Below are 21,011 nucleotides of genomic sequence, written 5' to 3'. Positions count from 1 at the left end.
ATGGTCGTTCTGGGCCTGAGCGGGAACAAAGGGGCTGCAGGGGCAGGAAAAGATGCTCTGGGGGCGGAGCGTCTCAGAGACTCCGCCCCCTAACGGGCCGAGGGATGGCATGTGGGCGGGGCTTCGGGGTTGCTGTTGCTGATGAGACTCCTCCCCCAAAAGAGGCGTTCCAGGGCGGGGTCCCACCAAGGGCGCAGCCAATCGGGTGCGGCGCGGGGGGCGGGGACTACAAGTGTTATTGACATGGGGAGGAGGCGGAGCGTGGGGCAGCAGGGGCCAATCGGGGCGAGGGCGGCGGAGGCGGTGGCGCGCCCATTGGCTGCCTGGGGATGTCCCTCTGGCGAGCCGGTGGGCGGGGCGCCTCGAGCCGCATCGTCTTCCGCCCCGCCGCCCGCCTCTCCTGTCAGAGGCTCCGTCGGAGAGATGGCTGCCTCCTCCTCCTCGCCGGGGAAGGTACTGGGGCTGCCGGCGTCCGGCGACGGAGAAGTAAGACCCGCCTCCCTTCCCTCTTTCCCGCTGAGGCGCTCCGGTCCCGCAGTGAAGGCCTCGCGCGGCTCCCTGGGAGATGTAGTCCGGACGGAGGAAGGGGAGGATGGGCGGGCTCTTGGTTTGTTTACAGCCGGGTCTTCGTCTGGAGGGACAGAAGGGCCCTCGCTCCAGGGCCAGGCACTCGGCACATGCCCCGAGGCACCGGCCCGGATGAGGGCACCCTCTTGCTCCCTTTCAGCCTTCGTCCGAAGAGGCCTTAGGCCCCTCCGCCTCTCCCTGCCTCCCTCCGGGCCCTTCGTCCTCTCGCGTGGCGCTTCTCCCAACGGGCCCCTGGGCCGCCCTTCCCTCGGACGGAGCCGGCCCTGCATCCTTTCTCTGGGCCCCAGCGAACTCTCAGCTTCCTGGCCGGAGTCCCGTTGGCAATGGCCGCGAGGGAGGGAGGGAGCCTTGGGCCTGCCCTCCCAAGTCTGGCTCTAGCGTTTCCTCGGGCCCCTGGTTCAGGAAGGCGAGTGGCTGGGCCCTCGGCAAGGGCTTCCAGGAGCAAGGGCTGAGTTGTGCCAGAGTGGGCTTTGCCTCCGTGGAGCCTGAGAGCGAAGGGAGCTCCATGGAAGGACCCAGCTCCCTTGGCATGGCTCCTCTTTCCTTGGGGCACAGTGCAGGGATCCCAGCCTTCCGGGCTTTTCGGCCCTTCTCAGGGCTTGGCAGTGCTTGGGACGGGCGTCTTCTCAGCTTCCCGCATGTTGCAGCCTGGCCAGAAGACGCTCCTTCTGCCACAGAGTGCGAGACCAGAATCCTGGGCAATCAGCCAGTCAGCTGCATTGATGAATCAACAGCACTTTATTGATAGATCCAGAATCAGCAATTCTACATCACTCAGCTTCCTAGCTGAGACTGACCCCTCCCAACCAAACCAACAGCTAAATCCCCTTAGTTAGACTACTCCTCCCATTATCCAAAAGCCCGCGCAGAAAACCCCTCCTCTTTCTCACTGGGTCTCATCCTCCATCACTCCCCCCCCCCCCCCCCCCCCCCCGCTTCTATCCCCCTTAGCTGTAAGCTGCATACCAAGCCTCTGAGAGCAAGGCCTTCAAGGACACTAGATAAGCACCACCTGGCTCTACTGGACACTACTAGCCAAAGCAACTCCCATTATCCCCACCAATAATATATCTGATAGAATACGTCAGGATTCTAACATAGAGCATCCCATTCACAGAGCCCGCCTGCCTGCCTGGTCATTGGCGTTGGGTTTCATGGCCGGGAGCCTGGGTGAAAGAACAGGCATCCTAGCCATTATTGAATTGGACAAGGAGGCGAGAGACAGGTTTGCATAGCCTTGCTTTTCTGGTTTCTTCTTGCAAGGCTTAGCCCCGCAGGGGGCGCTCTCCTCCTGGAGTTGGGCACGAAGAAGGCCCTTGGAGTATGGCTGGACGGAGGAAGGCACTGTGCCCCTGGACCCGCCCCAGCGCTCCAGCCTCCGTGCCCCTGAGGATGCCAACGCCAACACCGCTGGGCCTTGCCACTGGCCTCCTGCCTCCAGTTCAAGGGTGCCCCCCTTGCCTAGTGACTTCCCCAATGGGAAGGAAGGGGGATCCCCTGCCCTGCTGCGTCTGGGAAGGAAAGGGCGCTTGGGAAGAGAGGAGCAGAGGGGAGATGCTTTGCACTTTGGAACACGACGGACGCGGGGCAAATGTATCTGTCCAAAAACACACATGCTTTTCCTGTGGCAGAAAACACGGTTTGTCCACAGAAAGATTGTTTTCAACAACAACAGCAACACAATCACACAAAACAGCAAACCAGTATTTGCAAAAGTATTTTTGCGGTTCTGAATTTCCTGGAGCAAAAAATCCCAAAACTTGCAGAGCAACCCTGGCAGTCCCACACAGAGCAGGGGGGATAGTTCTGGAATAATTTCTTCTTGCATGTGAGAACGAAGGAAGTGAAGGGGGATGCCCCTAACAGTGTTTCACTCCTGGTTCTTCCTCTTCTTTGGAGAAGGATTGTCCCAGCCTTGCTGCAGCTGGAGTGCATTCAGAATTGCTCCTTGCTTTCCAAGTCTACAGCAGTCTGGTTCTTTTTTCCTCTGGAAGAGGGAAGGCTCTCCCATTAGACAGATGAAGGAAAAGGGAGGATTGTGGCTTTGATCCAGGGACGTAGCTAGGATTTTAGGAAGGGGGGGGGTCCAGACTAAGTGCCACCATTATAATGGGGCTTGAGTGCCAGTGGTGCTGCAGCACCCACCATTCCTTTTTTTTATGGAGGGGGGGGGGGCGGCCCCCCAAAACCCCCCCCCCCCCCTTGGCTACGTCCCTGTTAGATCCCAGGTTTGAGCTAAGCCGCATGATGAAGGCGCCTTCCTACTCCCTTGCTTGGAAGAAGGGCCCGGATGTCTAAAGATGGGCACTAGTAGAATAATAAGCACTCCAGTGCTTGGCTTTCCGAAAAAATATCTGACTTGTCAGATCAATCCTGCTTTGAAATAGTCGAAGTCCTTGCAGCCACCACCTGCTCCTTTATTAAGGAACATGTGGATTTCTCTTCATCTTCTTCTTCTTCCTGTCCAGGGGGTGCTTATTACAGAATTCATAGTTCAGGGTAATTGCCCTAAAACTCACATTCAGGATCAAATCAGAGTTATATCTGTTGTATGTATATGTGTGTGTGTGGGGGGGCACTGTTATTAAGCCAGTAGAACTGAGGTTACAGCCTGTCTGAAAGCTAAACAGAAGCCAAACTCCTTTTCTTTCAGGAATATACTCGGATCGTGAGGCTGAAAATCATTGCTGGAATTGGCCTGGCCAAGAAGGATCTCTTAGGAACGAGGTAAGAAGGGGTTTTTTTTGGTCGACAAGAGGAAGCCACAACTGGCCCCTTCTGGAGAGCTCTTCCACATGCTCCTGAGCCGGACGGCCTCCCGTGGCGATTTCACACTCTTTGCTCAACATCCAATGTTTCACCAGAGTGTGAATTGGACTACCTGGAAGGAGGACCTGCTGGCATCTTCCCAAGGGTGCTGAACTCAGTGTTTGCCTCTCAGATGGCTTTGATGCACATGAAAGTGGAAACAGTGGAGGTTGGGTGTAAGTTTGTGTTTTGGGGAAACAGGCTTCAAGGAAGACACTCTCAAAATGTCCTCCATTATAAAATACTGTGCTCATTTCCGCTTCCCCTCTTTGGCAGCTGCAAGATTGTAGGGTCCTAAATCAAGTAGACCAATGCCTTAGGCCTTTCATACTGAGAAAAAGTAACATATTGGATGGGTGGGAGGGTGGAGTTTGGTATTGCAAAATATAACATTCATGGCATGGGCGGAGTGCTAAATTCATTTCACAAACTCAAACTAATGTAGATGAGTAAAGGGATTGTGATGAGCAATGCCCAAATCTCTTGCAAATCTGTTCAGAGCAATGGTGTTTCATATTCATGCTTATCATATTTTGTACAGCGATCCATATGTGAAAGTGACGGTATATGATTCAGCAAATGGAATCCTTACAAGTGTTCAAACCAAAACTGTTAGAAAGGTGAGATATTACACTTCTCCTAATGAACTGGTTCACAGTCAGGCAAGAGACTTGAAAAGGAATTGCTCCATAAGATCCTAGTTGTTTGTTTGTGTAAACCAAAAATTGGGGCAAAACCATAGAAGATGCAGTTGCCAACACAAAGCATCCACAGCAAATTGACAAAATAATGTACACTTGAAGACCAAACTTATCAGTTATAGTACATATCATTTGTGGTTTCTCCAGAAATTGCTGAGAACAGGATCACTGTGCAAGATGAGTATTTCGCTCCACTGTCAGATTTTATCAGTTAGATAGCTAAACGTTCCTACTAGGAATCCTAAAGATTTCCTCTTCTCAAAATGTTTTATATAAAACAGGCTGATCTGTTTTGCCCACAAATATTTTTTAATGATTTCCAGAGGGATAGTCATGTTTGTGTTGCAACATAACGACAGAAATGTCTTCCAGAGGAGGATATTCATTCTGGTGTAATAAGCTTCCTTGGCTTATTTAGAATTCATGCCATCAGATTCAGCCCCATTCTAATGGTAAATTTTTACATGCCTTTTACATATGAGATTGGTGTTGTCTTGGAACAATATCGTTTTTTGTGGGTTTTTCTGGCTATGTGGCCATGTTCTAGCAAAGTTTCTTTCTGATGTTTCGCCAACATCTGTGGCTGGCAACTTCAGAAAATGCTTTGCCTGGAAAAACTGGGTGTATATATACTGTGTGAGCCTGGGAATGCATGAGTGATTTGCATGTGTCTTGTTGATGGCTGGCCTCAGGCTGGGAGGCTAATGTAGAAGAGGATTAATGTCTGCTAATTGGTGATCATTGTCTGCTGGGAAAGCCCCTGACTCTGAATGGATTCCTATTTGCATTTGCTGAGTCCTTATTTTGCTATTCCTCAGGACTGGTAGCCAAATTTTGTTCACTTTAAGGGTTTCTTCTTTCCGGTTGAAGTTTATCCAGATGTTTGTGGCTTTCGATGGCTTCCTTGTGCATCCTGACATGGTAGTGGTTGGCATGGTCCAAAACTTCGGTGTTTTCAAACAGTATTTAATGCCCAGGATGGTTTGTGGCATGTTCTGCTACTGCTGATTTTTCTAGCTGGCCCAGTCTGCAGTGTCTCTCGTGTTCCTTGATTCTGGTTTGCACATTGCATTTGTTGGTCCCTATGTAGACTTGTCCGCAGCTGCATGGTATGCGCTAAACTCCTGCGGCTGTGAGTGGGTCTCTCTGGTCCTTGGCTGAGAGAGCATTTGCTGGATTTTCTTAGTCGGTTTCCCAGCAGATAATGATCACCAATTAACAGACACTAATCCTCTTTTGCATTAGCCTCCCAGCCTGAGGCCTGACATCAGCAACAGAACAAGACACATGCAAAGCATTCCTGCATTCTCAGGCTCACAAAGTGTATATACACCCATTTTTTTCCAGGCAAACATTCTCTGAAGATGTCAGCCACAGATGCTGGCAAAACATCAGGAATAAACCCTTCTAGAACATGGCCACATAGCCCAAAAAGCCTACAAAAAACTATGCTCTAGGGAGACTTGTCATATATCAGTCATGTATAAGTTGTGTAACTTGTATGACCTTTTTGAAAAAATCCTCATGTTGACATGCATCCATCTTGACAGAGATAAAGTCAGCTTTCAGTAAGCATCCAGTCAAACCATGCCATCTCATATAATCTTGAGGGAGATCAAGGGGCAAAGATAAAATGCATGCATGAAGCCTGGGCCGGGAGGGATGGTTCTAGAACTGCTGTAGAGTCTTTCAGCGTTCCACTGTTTGCATGGCTTAAAGTAAATGGGAATACCATTGATCATCTTTCTTGCCTGGCTTGCCATTAACAGCTCTGAAGCTTAACTGGCTTCAGAGGAAAAGCCTCAAGTAAAACCGTCTGTGGGGCTGGAAGGGGGGATACACAGAGTGAACTCCTGTAGCCCTTGATGGGCTCCTGATTAAGACATCGCCAAGTCTGTATTCAAGCTGGGCCAGATTGGCAAGTTTTTTTGCCTTGTGAGGCTGACCAGGGTGAAAGTAGTTCATATCCTTGGGGAGGCTTTGAGGGCTGAGGATGGAAAGACACAGGCACCTGTTAGTTGACACTGCATTCACTTTCTCCGTCACTCCCTTCAGGCAATAAGGTTGTGCAACTTGCTTTTGCTTGGTGATAGCTTCTTTGCTCTAGTGGCCACGTATTTCCATCAAGTGCGGCTCTGTTTTCGGAGCTCCAAGGCTAGTCTGAGATCCTGGGAAGCAGTTGCCATTTGAGCAAGAGAGTTCTGGGGCCAGTCACTCGCCTAACGGGAAGGGCAGCTCCGTGTATCTTGGAATAACACTCTTTCTTGTTCCTCTCCCCCATCCCTGTGCTTGTAGACCCTGAATCCGAAGTGGAATGAAGAATTTTTATTTCGAGTAAGTGATCATTATTTCATGTTGAGGTTTCTGATGAGGCAGAATAATCCACCATGTTTCTGTATCAGATAATTCCCTATGAAACCAACTGCTTCCTGCATTAACTGTTTCCTTCCAGGTCACTCCACAGAAACACAGGATTCTCTTTGAAGTGTTTGATGAAAACCGATTGGTAAGTCTCCCATCCAAATGCACACAAATACTTTATTAATTGCAGTTGGTTTGTTGCTGGTGGGGAGGGATAAGATTTTGGGTGCTAATCTGATTTGTTAGGGCAGTTACCCAGACAATATTGTTATGGCATGGAAGGCAACCCTTTTGCTGCTGTGGCCACCCCCAAATTCGAATTTCTTTGTTTGCCTTGTCAGAATGTCCTCAGAGCTCTGTTTCCTGAGCCAGCAGTTAGTTTTTAATTGGGAAAGGGCTTTGGCAGGGAATTGGTGCTTTTGGGAATCACACTGAACTGTTTGCCCAGGTAAAAAAATGTTGCATGAGGCTCCCCTTAGAGAACAAAATGGTATTGAGCAAAGGGCTCTTCTGATTAATTGCGGGAGGGAAATGGAGGACGTCCAAAGAGTGCCTGACTTTGGGAAGTGGGCACAAATAGCTCACCGCCACTCCATTTTCAGTCAGGCGTTTTGTGCCGTGTTTTCAGTCATGAGGCTCAGATATTGATTAAGCTCTGAAATACTATTTTGTTCCCTTCCCCTTAGAGGTTGTAAAATGCTGGGTTTAGTGCAAACTAACTGAAAATGTAGTAAAGGTTAAACAGACACAGAAAATATGCAGTCATGTGATCTACATGGGAACAAATGGTACTCTGTTCTCTACTGCCTGTGGCTTAATTCCACATTGCGGTGGCAAGATTCAGGGATGGCATTGAGTTCTGTGCTTTTGGGTCTTTTGGGGGATGAGTGTCTGCTGTTCAGCGGTGGAACACTGCTGTAGTTTTCAAAAGTGCCACTAGAGTGCCAGGACTGGATTCAGCGGCACAGGCATGAAAGGCTCAAAGAAAGCAGCCATCATGAAAGGCAGCTGACCCTTTCAAACTGTTCTCCGGTGCTCTAGCCTGGCTCATTATTGCAGCTTCGCAGAGCAAATGGGCTCTTAGCAAAGGATCTCTCTTGCCCCTGTAGTGTCCAGGCAGAGTGGAGCTGCTCTCAAATGTCTTGGCTTTGTATGCACTCTGGAGAATAGCTTGGCTTGGCTCCAGACCATAATGTTTTGCTTTGTGTGGACTTCCAAATGGGACTGTTCCAACATCTAGGAGCTTTCTTTTCATCTTCATGTGAAAAGGATCCAAAGAGCCTCTCTCAATCTCTGCCCCAACCCAGGTCAGATGATAGTTTGGTGTAAGATGTAGTCCCGAGCTTCAGTCTGTTGATGTATGGTTAGAATGTGGCACAACAGTTTTACCCTCTTTGGGCAATGCTGGTTTCTTAGGAAAAGTCCTTGCTTTTATTTTGTTCTAGTTCTCCTTCTCACCCCACTCCCTTTCAAAAATGAGAGTTGTTTTTCTCAGTAGCTTTACTTGAAATGGACACGGTAACTGCTTTCATAACGCTCTCCAACTTTCAGGGTATGCTTGCTCTTTTATTTATGTAGAGTACAGTCTTACCAGATTGCCGCTGTGTTTAATCTTTTAAAATTGAATCTTAGATTTGATAATTATGTGGAACTTCATTCCTCCCAACTTCCTGTAACTCTAAACTGCTGGGTAAAAATATGAGTGGCCGCACACTTTTAAAGAAAGCACAGACCCACATTCAGCCAGGGCAGCTGGAGGAATCTGTAGGAAGAACTGCCGTTGAGTTAATTTGCTGTGTAAAAACTTGGTCCATGTTAGCATAGGATTTAGACAAGGCTGCCAGTGTGAGCTTTAAAGGTCACTGGGAATCAAGTGCTTTGGAAGGGCTTCCCAGCAACACGCACACACCCCGCCTGCTTGCCGGGCAGATCAGAATTGGTGGCGTGAGAAGGACGTGGTAATTTCTGGAAGCTTTGGGGCCACTTGCTACCTGTGCTTCTGGAGCTTATCCAAACAACACAAACTGCCTAAAGTAGCCCAGGCAGTGCTGCTCAGCTTCTCAAGAGGAAAAGCTCCCTGACCACCTCTCCGTGGAAATGAAGAGAAATGGCAAGGCAGCTGAGACTGCATTTTGCAACCCGAAGAAGCTGCACTGACCCGTTACCTGAGATGCTTAGAGATGATTTGGACGAAGAGGATAGGCGAACGTTTTGTGGCAAGCCAGCTTCAAATGCGGCTGCCCCACAGGCTGCCCAAGGGGAGCGAAATCCCATAAAGACCCTCCCAGGCTCTGTAATCCAGGAGTCGAACCGGAAGCCCCTTCTTTCCCAGAAGCCCAAGAGGAGTGCCTTGCTGAAGATTTCCTTACAGACCTCAAAAGGCTCACACCCTGTGCCTCCTGAAGACCAGGCGTCCTTTGGCTCTGAGAGGAAGGAAGGGAACTGGGGGAACAGGGCCGGTCTCTCTAACCAGCTCACAACCAGCAGCAATCTGACTGACACTGTGGCTGTTGGTGGGGTTCCCAGCAGCTTCTGGGCCTGTGAGAGAGGGGCTGACAGCAGTGCTGGCAGTGACTATGGGTCATGCGCAAGTACTACCACCAGCGATTGCGGGTCATGTGGTGGTGGCAGCAGCGGCAGCCTTATCAGTGAGAGCAGCGGCTTCCCCTTCCCCTCCTCCAGAAGTAGCTCCGCACTTCCTGGCAGTGTGGCCAGTGGTGGCTCTGGTGGACAAGGAGCTGCTTGCACCACAGTGCCCCACAGAAATGGAGCCACACGGGATTCTTCAGGCAGAAATGGTTTTGATCAAGGAGACTCGGAACACATGGAGCGGATGGCAAAGATGGCTGTGATGAGAGGTCAGAAGCTTCCCCTGCGGCGATGCTCATCGCTTGTCATTTTCCCAAGGAGCCCTTCAAACACCCCCCCAGTGTCTCCCACGCCACTCCCTTCCAATGAACATCCCCCTTGGATGTCTTTTAGTGAGCAGGTGCATGGCAGAGACAAGGGGACACCCACAGGCTCCCTCTCCACTGTGCTAAACGGGTTTCGGCTTTCTAAGAGTGTCTGCCCTCCCAATGAGAGCAGAGACATTAAGCAGCTATGTTTGAACAGCAACTCATGGGGAAGGACCTGGGCCCTGCATGGCTCCAGTAGAGCCGTGGGTGAGGAAATGCCAAATGGAGGCTCTTGTATTTCGTTTCACTTCTCCCCAGGGATGCCTGCCTCAGAGAGCGAACTTATGCCTGAGGCTAGCACTCCCACGGTTGCAATCTACTCACATTTAAGACTCTCCCCTGGAGCATCTCCTTGTTGGGTCCCAAGTGTGGAGGACTGGTTTCACGAAAACCCCACAAGAAGACCCACTGAGCGAAGGAGCAAGACCCCTCATGGGTTCCACAGAAGCCTTTCATTGGGATCCTCCCAGGCACCCTTTTTATCTAGCTTGAAGTACAGTCCTGGGGCAGGAACATCTCATCTGCAGATCCAATTTGGATCTGAAAAGGAGAGGGAACAGGGGCACCATAATCAGCTCACAAGGGCAACTCTGGAGGTGAGTATTTGTCTCTCAAAGGAGGGACCTTTTGCATGTGATTCTGCTTGTCTGCTCTGAGGTGAGATCAAGTAGATTTACTCCAAAGGGATACATCTCCAAGCCTATTGAGCTCATTGATGACAGGAGAGGTGAAGCAGTTTCACGCTTTCTTGTCTTTCATAGAACATTTGGGGGACATGGTCAGATATGATTAGCATTGGCTGTCCACCGGAGCACAGAGCCTCCCTAAAGCAGAGAATGTATTATTATTATTATTATTATTATTATTATTATTATTATTATTTAAAATAAATAATAATATTATTAAATAAATTTTATTATTATGTATTGGCTTTATTGCTGTGATTGCTTATCACCATGATGCCAGATCTGTTATCTGCAGACTGAGCACTGAAGCAATAATTCTCTCTGCTTCTGTATATGCATCTAAAACATTAGGTTGGCTGTTTTCAGCCACGTAGAGACTAGTGGAGCATCTGAACCTGCTATCCTCTTTCCTAGAAATGGGAAAACTCTGGAAATTTCAGCCAAACATACAGCTTTTTATATCCTGCTCATCAGTCTTGATTGCGTTTACTTGACTAAATGGTTAGAGTATTATTATTAAATTGAAATCCAACAGGGTTTTGTTGTCAGGCCAGCTAGCCCTGGTTCAGGAAAAGCCTTTGTTGTTACAGGGAAAATATTTCCTGCTTGCGGTAAGAAGGCTTGGTTATGGCTGAAAGGGCAGCTTCTCTAATAATGGGAAGACCCTTTAATGCCATCATCTGATCTCACATATTAGGGTAACCACTGTTCTCAGATGCACCTTAATATCTCTTGTGTAGGTTCGGTGAATCAGGGTACAAAAAGAATAAATTTTAAGCCATGTTTGGTGACTGTGTTTTCCTTAAGTCAAAGTTTAGGGACAGCCATGTCTGAAAAGTAGCCTTCCGTTAACCCATTTTGTTTAAACATACGTGGCATCGCTAATTATAGTGCAGCATTGTGATTCATTTTAAAATTAACAGCCCTGGAAATACTTTCTTGACTCCAGTTAGTCTGGCCTAGTGCAACAATATGCTGAGTCTCAGTTCAAATTTAACAAGATGATATTGGAGTCACATTTAGTAACGTCAGCTATCTGGGCCTAGCTGTCATGAAATTAAATTCATGCTTGACTTTCAAGCTCCAGAAACTGTAGCAGTGTGAAGGTCCTCTGTGACTGCTTTCTCTCGGTACCAGCCACTTGTTTTTGACTGCTGGGGGTTATACTTTTCTGTTCTCTGTAGTCCACAGTCTTTTGGGGAGGTGTCTGTGTAACTTTGTGAGAAGCCGTAACCCTAGTAAGAAGTTCTGGACCTTTGATTTGAGGCATAGGGATGAGGAGCTGGCGCTTGTAGCCGTAGCAGCGCTCCCTTGGTTGAAACTAGCCACTAGGCTGGGTATTCTGGGCATGGCCCAAGGGAGATGCACCATCTCCTCTCAGGGTTCATCTTGAAGCACCAAGCACTGGAAGTCCTGGAAGCTGGAAGCCAGTGTTATATTTTTTTGGGGGGGGGGGGAGTCAGGTGATAATCTTTCCTCCCCTCCCCAGCCCACCTCACCCCAGGTCCCTTGGATGCCCACTGAGAAGTCCTCAAGTGCCACCTAGTACAACTCATTAGAAGAGAATGGCTGCTTTTGAGGTGCCATGGACGAGTATGTAGGTGTGTTTGCCTTCCCATAGCAGTCTAGCTAGATGCCACCTGCCCCATGTCTTCCAGGAGATCCAATGTAAAGGTCCTGGAGGGTTTGGGGATACACCCAGTCTAGCTGTTTCCTCCTGGCTTTTGCAGATGGGAGAACACCCTGCAGTGAAGTGGTCCAGTTTCAGACACAAACCTGCAATGTAAGATGAGCGCATTCAAAGCATGGATTGCCTAGGTTTGTTGATACATGGCTCACCAAGTTGCGTGTGTAAATGGGGATTGGGCTTCTAAAGCCATTTTGTAAAGGTATTACAGTTCTCCCGCCCAGGTTGCCAGTATTGAAGGGGGAAAATCAGGGAGAACATGTGAAGAGTCAGACCCTGAAGCTGGAAGTTATTAGGCAAGACTAGTTGGTCGAGTTATGCAATCAATCCTGCCTTTTCTTTGGTGCAAACTGTATAAGTCATACCTCTGGATTTGTGAAAGCTGTTAAAAATTCTTACAGGCATGAAGAAAAGGTGTTTGCTTTCTACTGCCCAAAAGTTGGATCAAACTAAATCACAGCATGCTTTCCTGCTAAGTGCTGCTGTGGAGCATGCTTTGATTGATGGGTTGTGTAGCATTTTGTGAGCTGTGGTTAAACAGAACTAAATAGACTTGTGAGGCAAAACCAATGCAGCAGGGAAGAGAGGATCCATACTGGTGCAGGTGCTCACTACGAGGGTTTTGGTGGTGCTTCCTCTGTGGTGGCCCCTGCCTCAGCAGAAGCATCCATGTGTCTCAGAGCCTATTCTAAAAAGACATAGCTGGTATCTTCCTGGAGTTTGCAGGGAGACACCAGTTAAACAAGAAAGGACACTTAGGATGGTTAACCACTGAGTGTCTTTCAGTAAACCTGGGAAGATTTTGAGCAGTTGTCAAGCGTGTGTCATTCCTCCCACTGCCCCGAATGTGGATGACTGCTGGCCTCACTTTTGCAGAGTAACTAGGCATGCTGCACTCTCAGTCTTCTGTGGCAAACATGGAGAGGTAGTGCCTGCTGTTAGGAGTGCTTGGGCTGGCTAGCTGGTAATACAAAAGGTGATAGCTGTTTTGCCTATTTGTTAACCATCCCCACACACCCCTGCCTGCACTTTCGAAGCAGTGGTGTTTCTTAGTTGGACTCAGTTTCCAAGGCAGCAGATCTGGAGGGGAGTTGGGAGTCCCAGCTCGCCTCTGCTGGCATGGGAGGCCCGCTGTGGGCTGGGCTGGGAGACTGCTCCTGTCCTCTGAATGTCTACTGTGGCCTTGTTTATCCTGCCTCCTGACTGGGCTTCCTGCTTTGCGTGTCTAATTTAAACTAGTGTCTCTTTGGCAAACGGACACAACTTTTGTTGGAGCCCTTCCAGTGACATACCAAGCGCTCTTGACTGGGTTTGCCATGTTGCTCAGTGATCGGGGCCCATTCCACCCTTTTGCCCTCAGGTTCCTTCTTGCTGTAAGCTTGGAAAAGAGGGCCAGGTGGGGTTCCATCATCCTTGTAGGTAAACTCCATCACACTGTTTTTCATGGCTTACGCCTCACACTAGTAGTCTACTCTGGTTAGAGGGAATAAAACACTAGTTTTGTTGAGATACATCTATCTTAGTGGAGCAGACAAAGTCAGTGGAAGATCATGCCTTGAACATGAAAAGGCTGATGGTATGTTTTACTGGGCACTTGGCTTTTCCATACTTCAGATTGGCAATACTGAGACCAGCATCAGTCTTCTCTTGAATAAAGGCCAGAGCAACATATAAAAACTGGTAGTAAGAACTCTTTGAATTTATTTTGCTAGTTCTTGATGCACAGACTCTGCTCCAGCTACCAGTCATGGATTTAAAAGTTGACCCTGATTTTACCATTTAATAAATAATAATAATCTTAATACTGAAGAGAGCTGTGAAAATCTAGGAAAAGCTTAGGGAGAGGAAGGAGAGGAGATAGAAAGGGAGGAGGCCTTCTTAAACCTCTTTGCTAAAGATGGTGGGGCCTGTGGAGCCTTTAAGAAAAGCCCAGTCAGACATTTGACCTGAAACACTTCTTCACAGTTTCTCAAAGAGGCAGCTATGGCTCTATCAGATTCCTTTTTTCTTCTTTTGTGACTAATAGATTTATTTTAGTTTTAAGTTCCATTAATTAAAATCCACATCCAGAAAGTCTACACCATGGTTCTGCAGTAATGGATTGTAATCACTAGAACTGAATTCTCAAACAGATCTGTTGGTCTTAAAAGGCCAGCAAGACCCCTTTCTTTCCTCTCTTTTTATACTTCTTCACGGAGCAGTCCAGGGATTGCCATTGCACACTGGCAGTTGAGAGGGAACGAGTGTCTCTTTCACTGGAATTCGTAATATACTGATGAATGCGTCAGGTGGTGCGTGTGTTCATTATTCCCCTGAAAGTACCACTGAAACACAGCCAGTCTAAAAATGGACTGCTTGGCATGATAATTTTAGTAAGTAAGTAAGTAAGTAAGTAAGTAAAAGTTTATTTATATACCGCCTTTATAAGACCAAGGCGGTTTCCAACATACATACAACAATACAGCAATATAAAAACATCAAAACATAGCATTAAAAACCTTTTACAATAAAAACAATAAGCACCACAATTCGTACCAGCTTGACATGCTGACGAAGGGGGCGAGGAGAGAATACTTTAGGGGTCAGGGAATCAGGGGTAAACTTGCTCGAACAAGAATGTTTTTAACCCCTTCCTGAACTGGGTAAGAGAGGCGGCTGAGCGGAGCTCAAAGGGCAGCGCATTCCAGAGGCTGGGGCCAAGATGGAGAAGGCCCTCTTAGTGGTGGCAACTAATCTGGCCTCTGGAACCCTTAACAATTGCTGCCCAGTTGATCTGAGTGTGCGGGGCGGATTGTACGGGGAGAGGCGGTCCTCTAAATACCCTGGGCCCAAGCCATTTAGGGCTTTATAGGTAACAACCAACACCTTGTATTGTGCCCGGAAGCGAATAGGCAGCCAATGGAGGTCTTTTAAGACTGGTGTTATATGGCTGGTTCTAGGTGTATTAGTAACCAGCCTTGCTGCCATGTTCTGTACTAATTGTAGCTTCCGGGTATGGTACAAGGGTTGCCCCATGTAGAGCGCATTGCAGAAGTCCAAGCGAGAGGTTACCAGAGCATGTACCACCATTTCTAGGTCAGCCCGGCCCAGGTAGGGACGCAGTTGGCGTATCAGCTGAAGCTGATAACAGGTGCTCCTGACCATCGTACTCACCTGAGATGTAAGGTGAAGCGATGAGTCAGGGAGCACCCCCAAACTGCGTATCGAGTCCTTCACAGGAAGCATGATCCCATTTAGGACAGGTGGAACCACCGCCATTCCCAGACCGGGGGAACCTATCATGAGTACTTCCGTTTTCTCTGGATTCAAGCTGAGTCTGTTTTCCCTCATCCAGCCCATTACCGACTCCAGACAGGCCACGAGAGGAGAGATGCCATCCCCGGTCACTGCATCAGTCAGAGACATAGAGAAGACTATTTGTCATCAGCGTACTGATAACCCTGTGCCCCATGTCTCCGGATGATCTCTTCCAGCGGTTCATGTAAAATGTTGAAAAGCATGGGAGACAGAATGGCTCCTTGAGGACCCCAGATGTAAGGGCCCCCTGTCGGAGCACACGTCCCCCAGCTGCACACATGGAACCTCCCAGAGAGGTAGGATCGGAACCACTGGAGCGCAGTGCCCCCGATTCCCAACTCTGCCAGGCGTTCCAGAAGATACCATGGTCATGGTATCGAAAGCCGCTGAGATGTCTAAGAGCACTAAAAGGACACGTCCCCCTGTCCATGCCCAGACGGAGATCATCGACCAAGCGACCATAGCAGTCTCAACCCCGTAACCAACCCAAAGCCGTGTTGAAATGAGTCTAGATAATCCGTTTCATCCAAGATCGATTGAAGCTGGATTGCAACCGCCCTCTCGATCACCTTCTCTAAAAATGGCAATAGCGAAACTGGCCATAATTGTTATGCATCAGGGGGTCAAGGGATGGTTTTTGAGCAGAGGTTTTACTGTGGCCAATTTTAAGCCGATGGAAATTGCCACTCCCTAAGAGATGTATTAATAATCCGTGTAACATTTGAGTTACTACCGGTCCCCCCAGAGCCACTAGCCATGAGGGACAGGGATCGAGGGAGCAGGTTGTCTTCCTAACATTCTAAAGATCTTGTCCACATCCTCCGTACTCACCGACTCAAAATGATCCACGTATAAAGACCACAGAGGCTCTGGACACCTCTATTCTGGTTTCTGCTCTAACTGGCATGAGACCTTCCCTTATCCGAGAGGTTTTATCGCGAAGAAGTTGTTAAATTGGTCACAGCAGGCCTTAGGTTCAAGGATCGGGTTCAGGGCAGGAGGGAGCGAGTTAGTTCCCTCACTACCCTGAAAAACTCTGCTGGACGCGACTCCCGGACGCGATACGTGCGCCGAAGAAACATTCCTTTGCCGCATCTATCGCCCTCCATAGTCGTCAAAAAGACGGTCTAGGAGAGTCTTGTCGGATAAGGCTGGTTTTCCGCCAGACACGCCTAGCCTTCGCAGCACCCGCTTCCTTGCCCGAGATCTCCGTGTACCAAGGCTTCTTTTTGGAAGCAGGCCTGAGAGGACGTTGGGAGCAATACTGTGTATAGCCCTGGAGAACAGTGTCCCAGATGTTAGTCAGGGCATCAACAGAATCGCCGTCATTCCAACCATATACCCTCTAGGGCTTCCTGGAACCTCTGGGTTCAATCAGCCTTCGAGGTGGACCATTCGAATAAGTCCGCCACCCCCGGGGAGGATCTGGGTAGATGCCTTGATTTTTGCCTCTACCAGAAAATGATCCGTCCATTACAGGGGGAAATATTAGATATTTCCGCCACGGAATTTCCATGTCCGAACAAAAACCATATCAAGTGTATTTACCCGCAGAATGCGTAGGCCCACACAGTTGTGACAGGCCCATTGATGTCATGGATCCATGAATTCCCGAGCCGCACTGGGTGGAATAGAGTTGGCGCGGGGAGGATTGAAGTCTCCAGGAACCAAAACCTGGGGGACTGCAGCATCAGCTCGAGACCAACTGTGTCAGCTCGTTAAGGGAGTCTGTTAGGACGGGGTGGCCGATAGACCAACAGAATCCCTAGATTGTCTCGGCCTTCAGGGTCAAGTAAATACACTGATATAGGAGGTTTGACGGACAGGTTCTGGTCAGAGACAAGGTGTTCTTATGCACCAAGGCAACACCCCCCCCCACCCACCTAACCTGGTCTGGTCCTTCATCGAGAACCCGGCAAGTAGGCCGGAGCCCACACAGCTTCCCTTCAGGCCCTAACCAGGTCTCAGTAATGCAAGCCAGGTCACAGTTGTTGTCCTCGAGCAAGCCGTGGATAATGTGGGTTCTATTTTGAGGACCTGGCATTGCACAGGAGCAGAGACAGGGTTTGTGGTATGGGTGGAGTGACCCTCAGATCTTTTGGTTAGGAGAGGGATGGAAGGGGAGATAGATATTAAGCATCGATCTCGCCCCCCTTGGAACGCTGATCCACTCTCCTACCGCTATACCTCCCCCTGCCCCACACTACTCCAATAGGAGCCCCCCCAAGCCAGGGAGATTACCCTCTGCCCTCCCACCCAAAACATTCCCACATCCATCATAACCTCCTCCCCCCCTACAATACAGCACCAGAGGCAGAGAGAAGACACCTCAGTCATTCTCTGCCGAGGCTGCCAAGGTGCCTCTCCCCTGCCTTGGCGAGTCCACGACTAACGCAGCTGGCGCAGCTGCGGAGATGTAACAGTCCGGTTCACAGTCTGTAGGCGGCTCCCGGGCGGTGCCAGTTGCACACCTCTCTACAACCCGGAGGACCGCCCGCAGCAATAGGCAGCTCACAGCATTTTAGTAACGGGTGTAAAGATAGATAAAACTAAACTGCTCTGCTTTTTTCAGCCTCATGCTTGTGACCTTGGAAAAGTAGGGCCAAGCCCTCCTTCCCATCCATCTGCCTTGGTCCAGGCCTCGGAGGTGAGAAGACTGCTGGACCTCATCCCCATCCCCACCACCACTCCCTTCTCCTTTTGTGTAGTGTCTTTTTAGATTGTAAGCCTGAGGGCAAGGAACCGTCTAATTAAAAAGATTGTATGTACAGCGCTGTGTAAATTTACAGCGCTTTATAAATAAAGGTTAATAATAAAATAAGGGCTGTGTTTATATGGAGCTTACTCCTAGGCAGATACACATTGGGTCTCAGGCATAGAGCGCAGCCCCAGAAGTATTAACAAGGAGTAAGCTCACCAGCTTCATTGTGGTTTTACTGCCGGTTGCCCTGTGGTGCAGCTGTCCTTGAAGAAAGAGACAAACTGCAGCCGGTCCACTGAATGATATTTTTGGATTCAGTAATAGCTTTTATGGAGGCTTTGGGCCGAAAGGGTCAACTGTATCGTTATCATGAGCTGTCTTGAGATAGGCACTGGCCTTTCCGTAAGTGCGCCAGCTCTAACTCTTTAAGGATGAAGATGGAGTTTGGTTCCTTCCTAGTTGGCAGGCAGTCAAGCAAAATGTAGCAGCACTCTAGAGTCCAGACCTGACCAGTCTGAGGAGAGGCAGTCCCTTCAGGCACATGTTTGACCAGGATCCCTTCTCTTTGTTCCAGAAAAGTAGCAACACAATCTCAAAGAAGCATACAGGGAGATGCCTATGCATATGCTGGGTGTGTGGTGTTTTTGTATGCGCACATTATGTGCTTCCTCCCTTTCAGCTAGAGCAGAAATCAAAGAGGCACTGCAGAGAACACAGAAAAGCAGATGTACTGCACTAAGAGTTTTGTGGAGTGGGGAATTATCCCACCAAGAGCCAAACTCTTGCTGCTGAGGTTTCACCTGGAACATCAGGAGAGGAAGAACTAACAGATTTACTTGACCTCATTGGCAGCTACTTCATTTCAGGGTGTTCAGCCTTTTGGAAGTCCTTAGCGACTGGGGATCAGGCTGTCAGTGGAGTTTCTCCTTCTCCTACAAAACTCTGTAAATGGCGGCTGCTCCATTTTGGGGGCGCGTTGTGGTTCAGAGGGCCAGAGAGCGAAGGCAAGAGTGTCCCTCCTCCCTGGAGAAGGCCTGGGCAATCTTGTGCTTGCTTCAGATGGACAGTGAAAACCCACCAAGTTCAAAGAAGCATTTGGTCTCTGGTGTTCGTGTTTTCATTTTGTATGGCTACCTATTGGTTATGATGTTTTAGTAGGGACATTGTTTCAACCTGGTATTTAAGTTTGGCCGTTACAGATGGGCATGAAAGTACGGCTCAGCACGTACTAGGTTAGAAAGGGGCATCCCTTCCAGACACCCCCAACCCTAGTACAGCTCAGCACGTACAAAAGGGCGGCTCCCGTTCCACACGGGGGCCGCCATTACGACATCACGACTGCGCCCGCCTCTAAACGGGGTGGCGCGGTTTGTATGTAGTGGGGCCGTGTGAGGGCACCTAGAGCGTCCCTTTCTGAGCCCCGGAAGGAGCTCCGTTTGGAGCTCCTTCCAGCTTTGCGTCGCTGGGCGCAGCCTTACATGGCCGAGCAGCCCTGTTCTCCTCCTCCCCACCGTCGCCGGGTGTCCTTTCCAGGCCGCGGGGAAGCGCTTTTGCCGCTTCCCTGCGGCCTGGAAAGTGCGGATCGGGGCCTTGGAGGCTGCCGTTCTGGCAGCTGAAGGCCCCGATACAGCGGGAAGGGGGCAGGTGCAGGCCGCCCCAAACGGGCGATCTGTAACCTGCCTTTGAGTCGGTTGGCCCCAGCAACAAGGAATGGCTTGCAGGCCAGGGAAGAGGCTGGCGGAGGGAAATTTAATTATTATATATTATTATTAACTTTTATTTTATAAAGCGCTGTAAATTTACACAGCGCTTGTACATACAATCTTTTTAATTGACGGTTCCCTGCCCTCAGGTGTACAATCTAAAAAGACAGACACAAAGGAGAAGGGAGTGGTGGAGGGGAAGGGGCCTCTATAGTAGAGAAACATATAAAATACATAGCAATACAGGAAATGATTCAATAAACAGACAACAAAAGAACATCAAATAGCAAGTGACAATTATGCAATGTCTGGGAACGCTGCCCTGGTCTTCAACTCCGTTTTGAAACTGGTAAAGAATTGATCGCGGGGAAGAAGGTTCCAGGAGTGAGGGGCAGTGAGTGAAAAGGGGCGAATCCGAGGATGGGGCAGAGAAATCCTGGGCTGGGACAGCCGATCTTGACTACCAGAATGGAGGGCCCTAGTGGGAAGGTGAGAAAAAATAAGGTCTCATAAGTAAGGAGGGGCCAGCCAATGGAGGGCTTAAAACGTCGACAGCAGGAGCTTAACTGAATGCGGAAAGGGAGGGAGCCAGTGAAGGGATGCCAACACAAGAGAGATATTGTCACAGCAGTGGGCGGATGTGATAATCCGTGCAGCTGAATGCTGGACAGAAGTTAAAGGACGAGGTGAGAAAGAGGAAGCCCACCAGGAGGATGTACAGTATTCAAGTTGTGAGACCACTAGCATGGACCAAGATCTTGGCAGTAAAGGCGAGAGATATGGCGAATTTTGGCAATATTGTATAAAAATACAGCGCTTTATAAATAAAAGTTAATAATAAATAAAAAAAAGATCTACAACCTGGCGTGGTCTGGATCTGAGGGATACAAGACAGAGAAGAATTAAAGAGAAAACCAAGACGGCGGCTTGCTGGACTGGTTGAATAGAAATGTTGTCCACAGAGACAGAAAAGGAGTGCTGAAGGGTGGGCTTAGGAGGAAAGACAAGAACTCCGTCTTGAACATGCTGAGCTTCAAACGCCGATGGCGCATCCACTGCGAGACAGCTGTGGGGCAAGATGAGACTGCTGTTCAAGCCTTGGAGAAAGGTCAGGGGTGGAAAGATACAACTGGGTGTCATCGGCATACAGATGGTAGGAAAAACCAAAAGAGCTGATGAGTTTACCTAAGGACAGTGTGTAGAGAGAAAGAGAAGGGGACCCAGAACGAGCCCTGGGGAACCAACAGATAGGGAACAGGAGATGAAGTCTGACCACCTGCAACCACTGCAAAAGATCTGTCTGACAAAAAAATCTAAACCAGTCGAGAACAGAGTCTGAGACCCAAGGTCAGAGAGTATGTTCAACTAGGAGACAGTGATCAATCAACGGTGTCAAAGGCTGCAGACAAATCAAGAAGATGAGGAACAGAGTAAAGGCCATTAGCCTAGGCCTGTAAAAAGTCATCGAGATCTTGTGAGAGCTGTCTCTGTAGAATGTCGTGGCGGAAACCAGACTGGAAGG

The 21,011-nt window shown here is 49.0% G+C and overlaps 1 protein-coding gene across 1 annotated transcript in view; it reads left to right on the top strand.

Moving 5' to 3' along the window:
* The first annotated feature begins 356 nt into the window (after positions 1-356).
* Positions 357-21,011, top strand: part of NEDD4 (NEDD4 E3 ubiquitin protein ligase) — a 65,717-nt gene continuing 45,062 nt past the window's right edge. Inside the window, 5 exon segments of the mRNA XM_042472630.1 lie at positions 357-486; positions 3,242-3,315; positions 3,938-4,016; positions 6,393-6,431; positions 6,550-6,603. Coding sequence (XP_042328564.1) covers positions 424-486; positions 3,242-3,315; positions 3,938-4,016; positions 6,393-6,431; positions 6,550-6,603 — 309 coding nt within the window. The 5' untranslated portion in view covers positions 357-423.

This window comes from Sceloporus undulatus, chromosome 6, assembly GCF_019175285.1.
Source record: "Sceloporus undulatus isolate JIND9_A2432 ecotype Alabama chromosome 6, SceUnd_v1.1, whole genome shotgun sequence".
Taxonomy (NCBI): Eukaryota; Metazoa; Chordata; class Lepidosauria; order Squamata; family Phrynosomatidae; genus Sceloporus; species Sceloporus undulatus.
The sequence above is the reverse complement of the archived record's forward strand: the minus strand, read 5'-3'. Positions and strand labels throughout refer to the sequence as shown.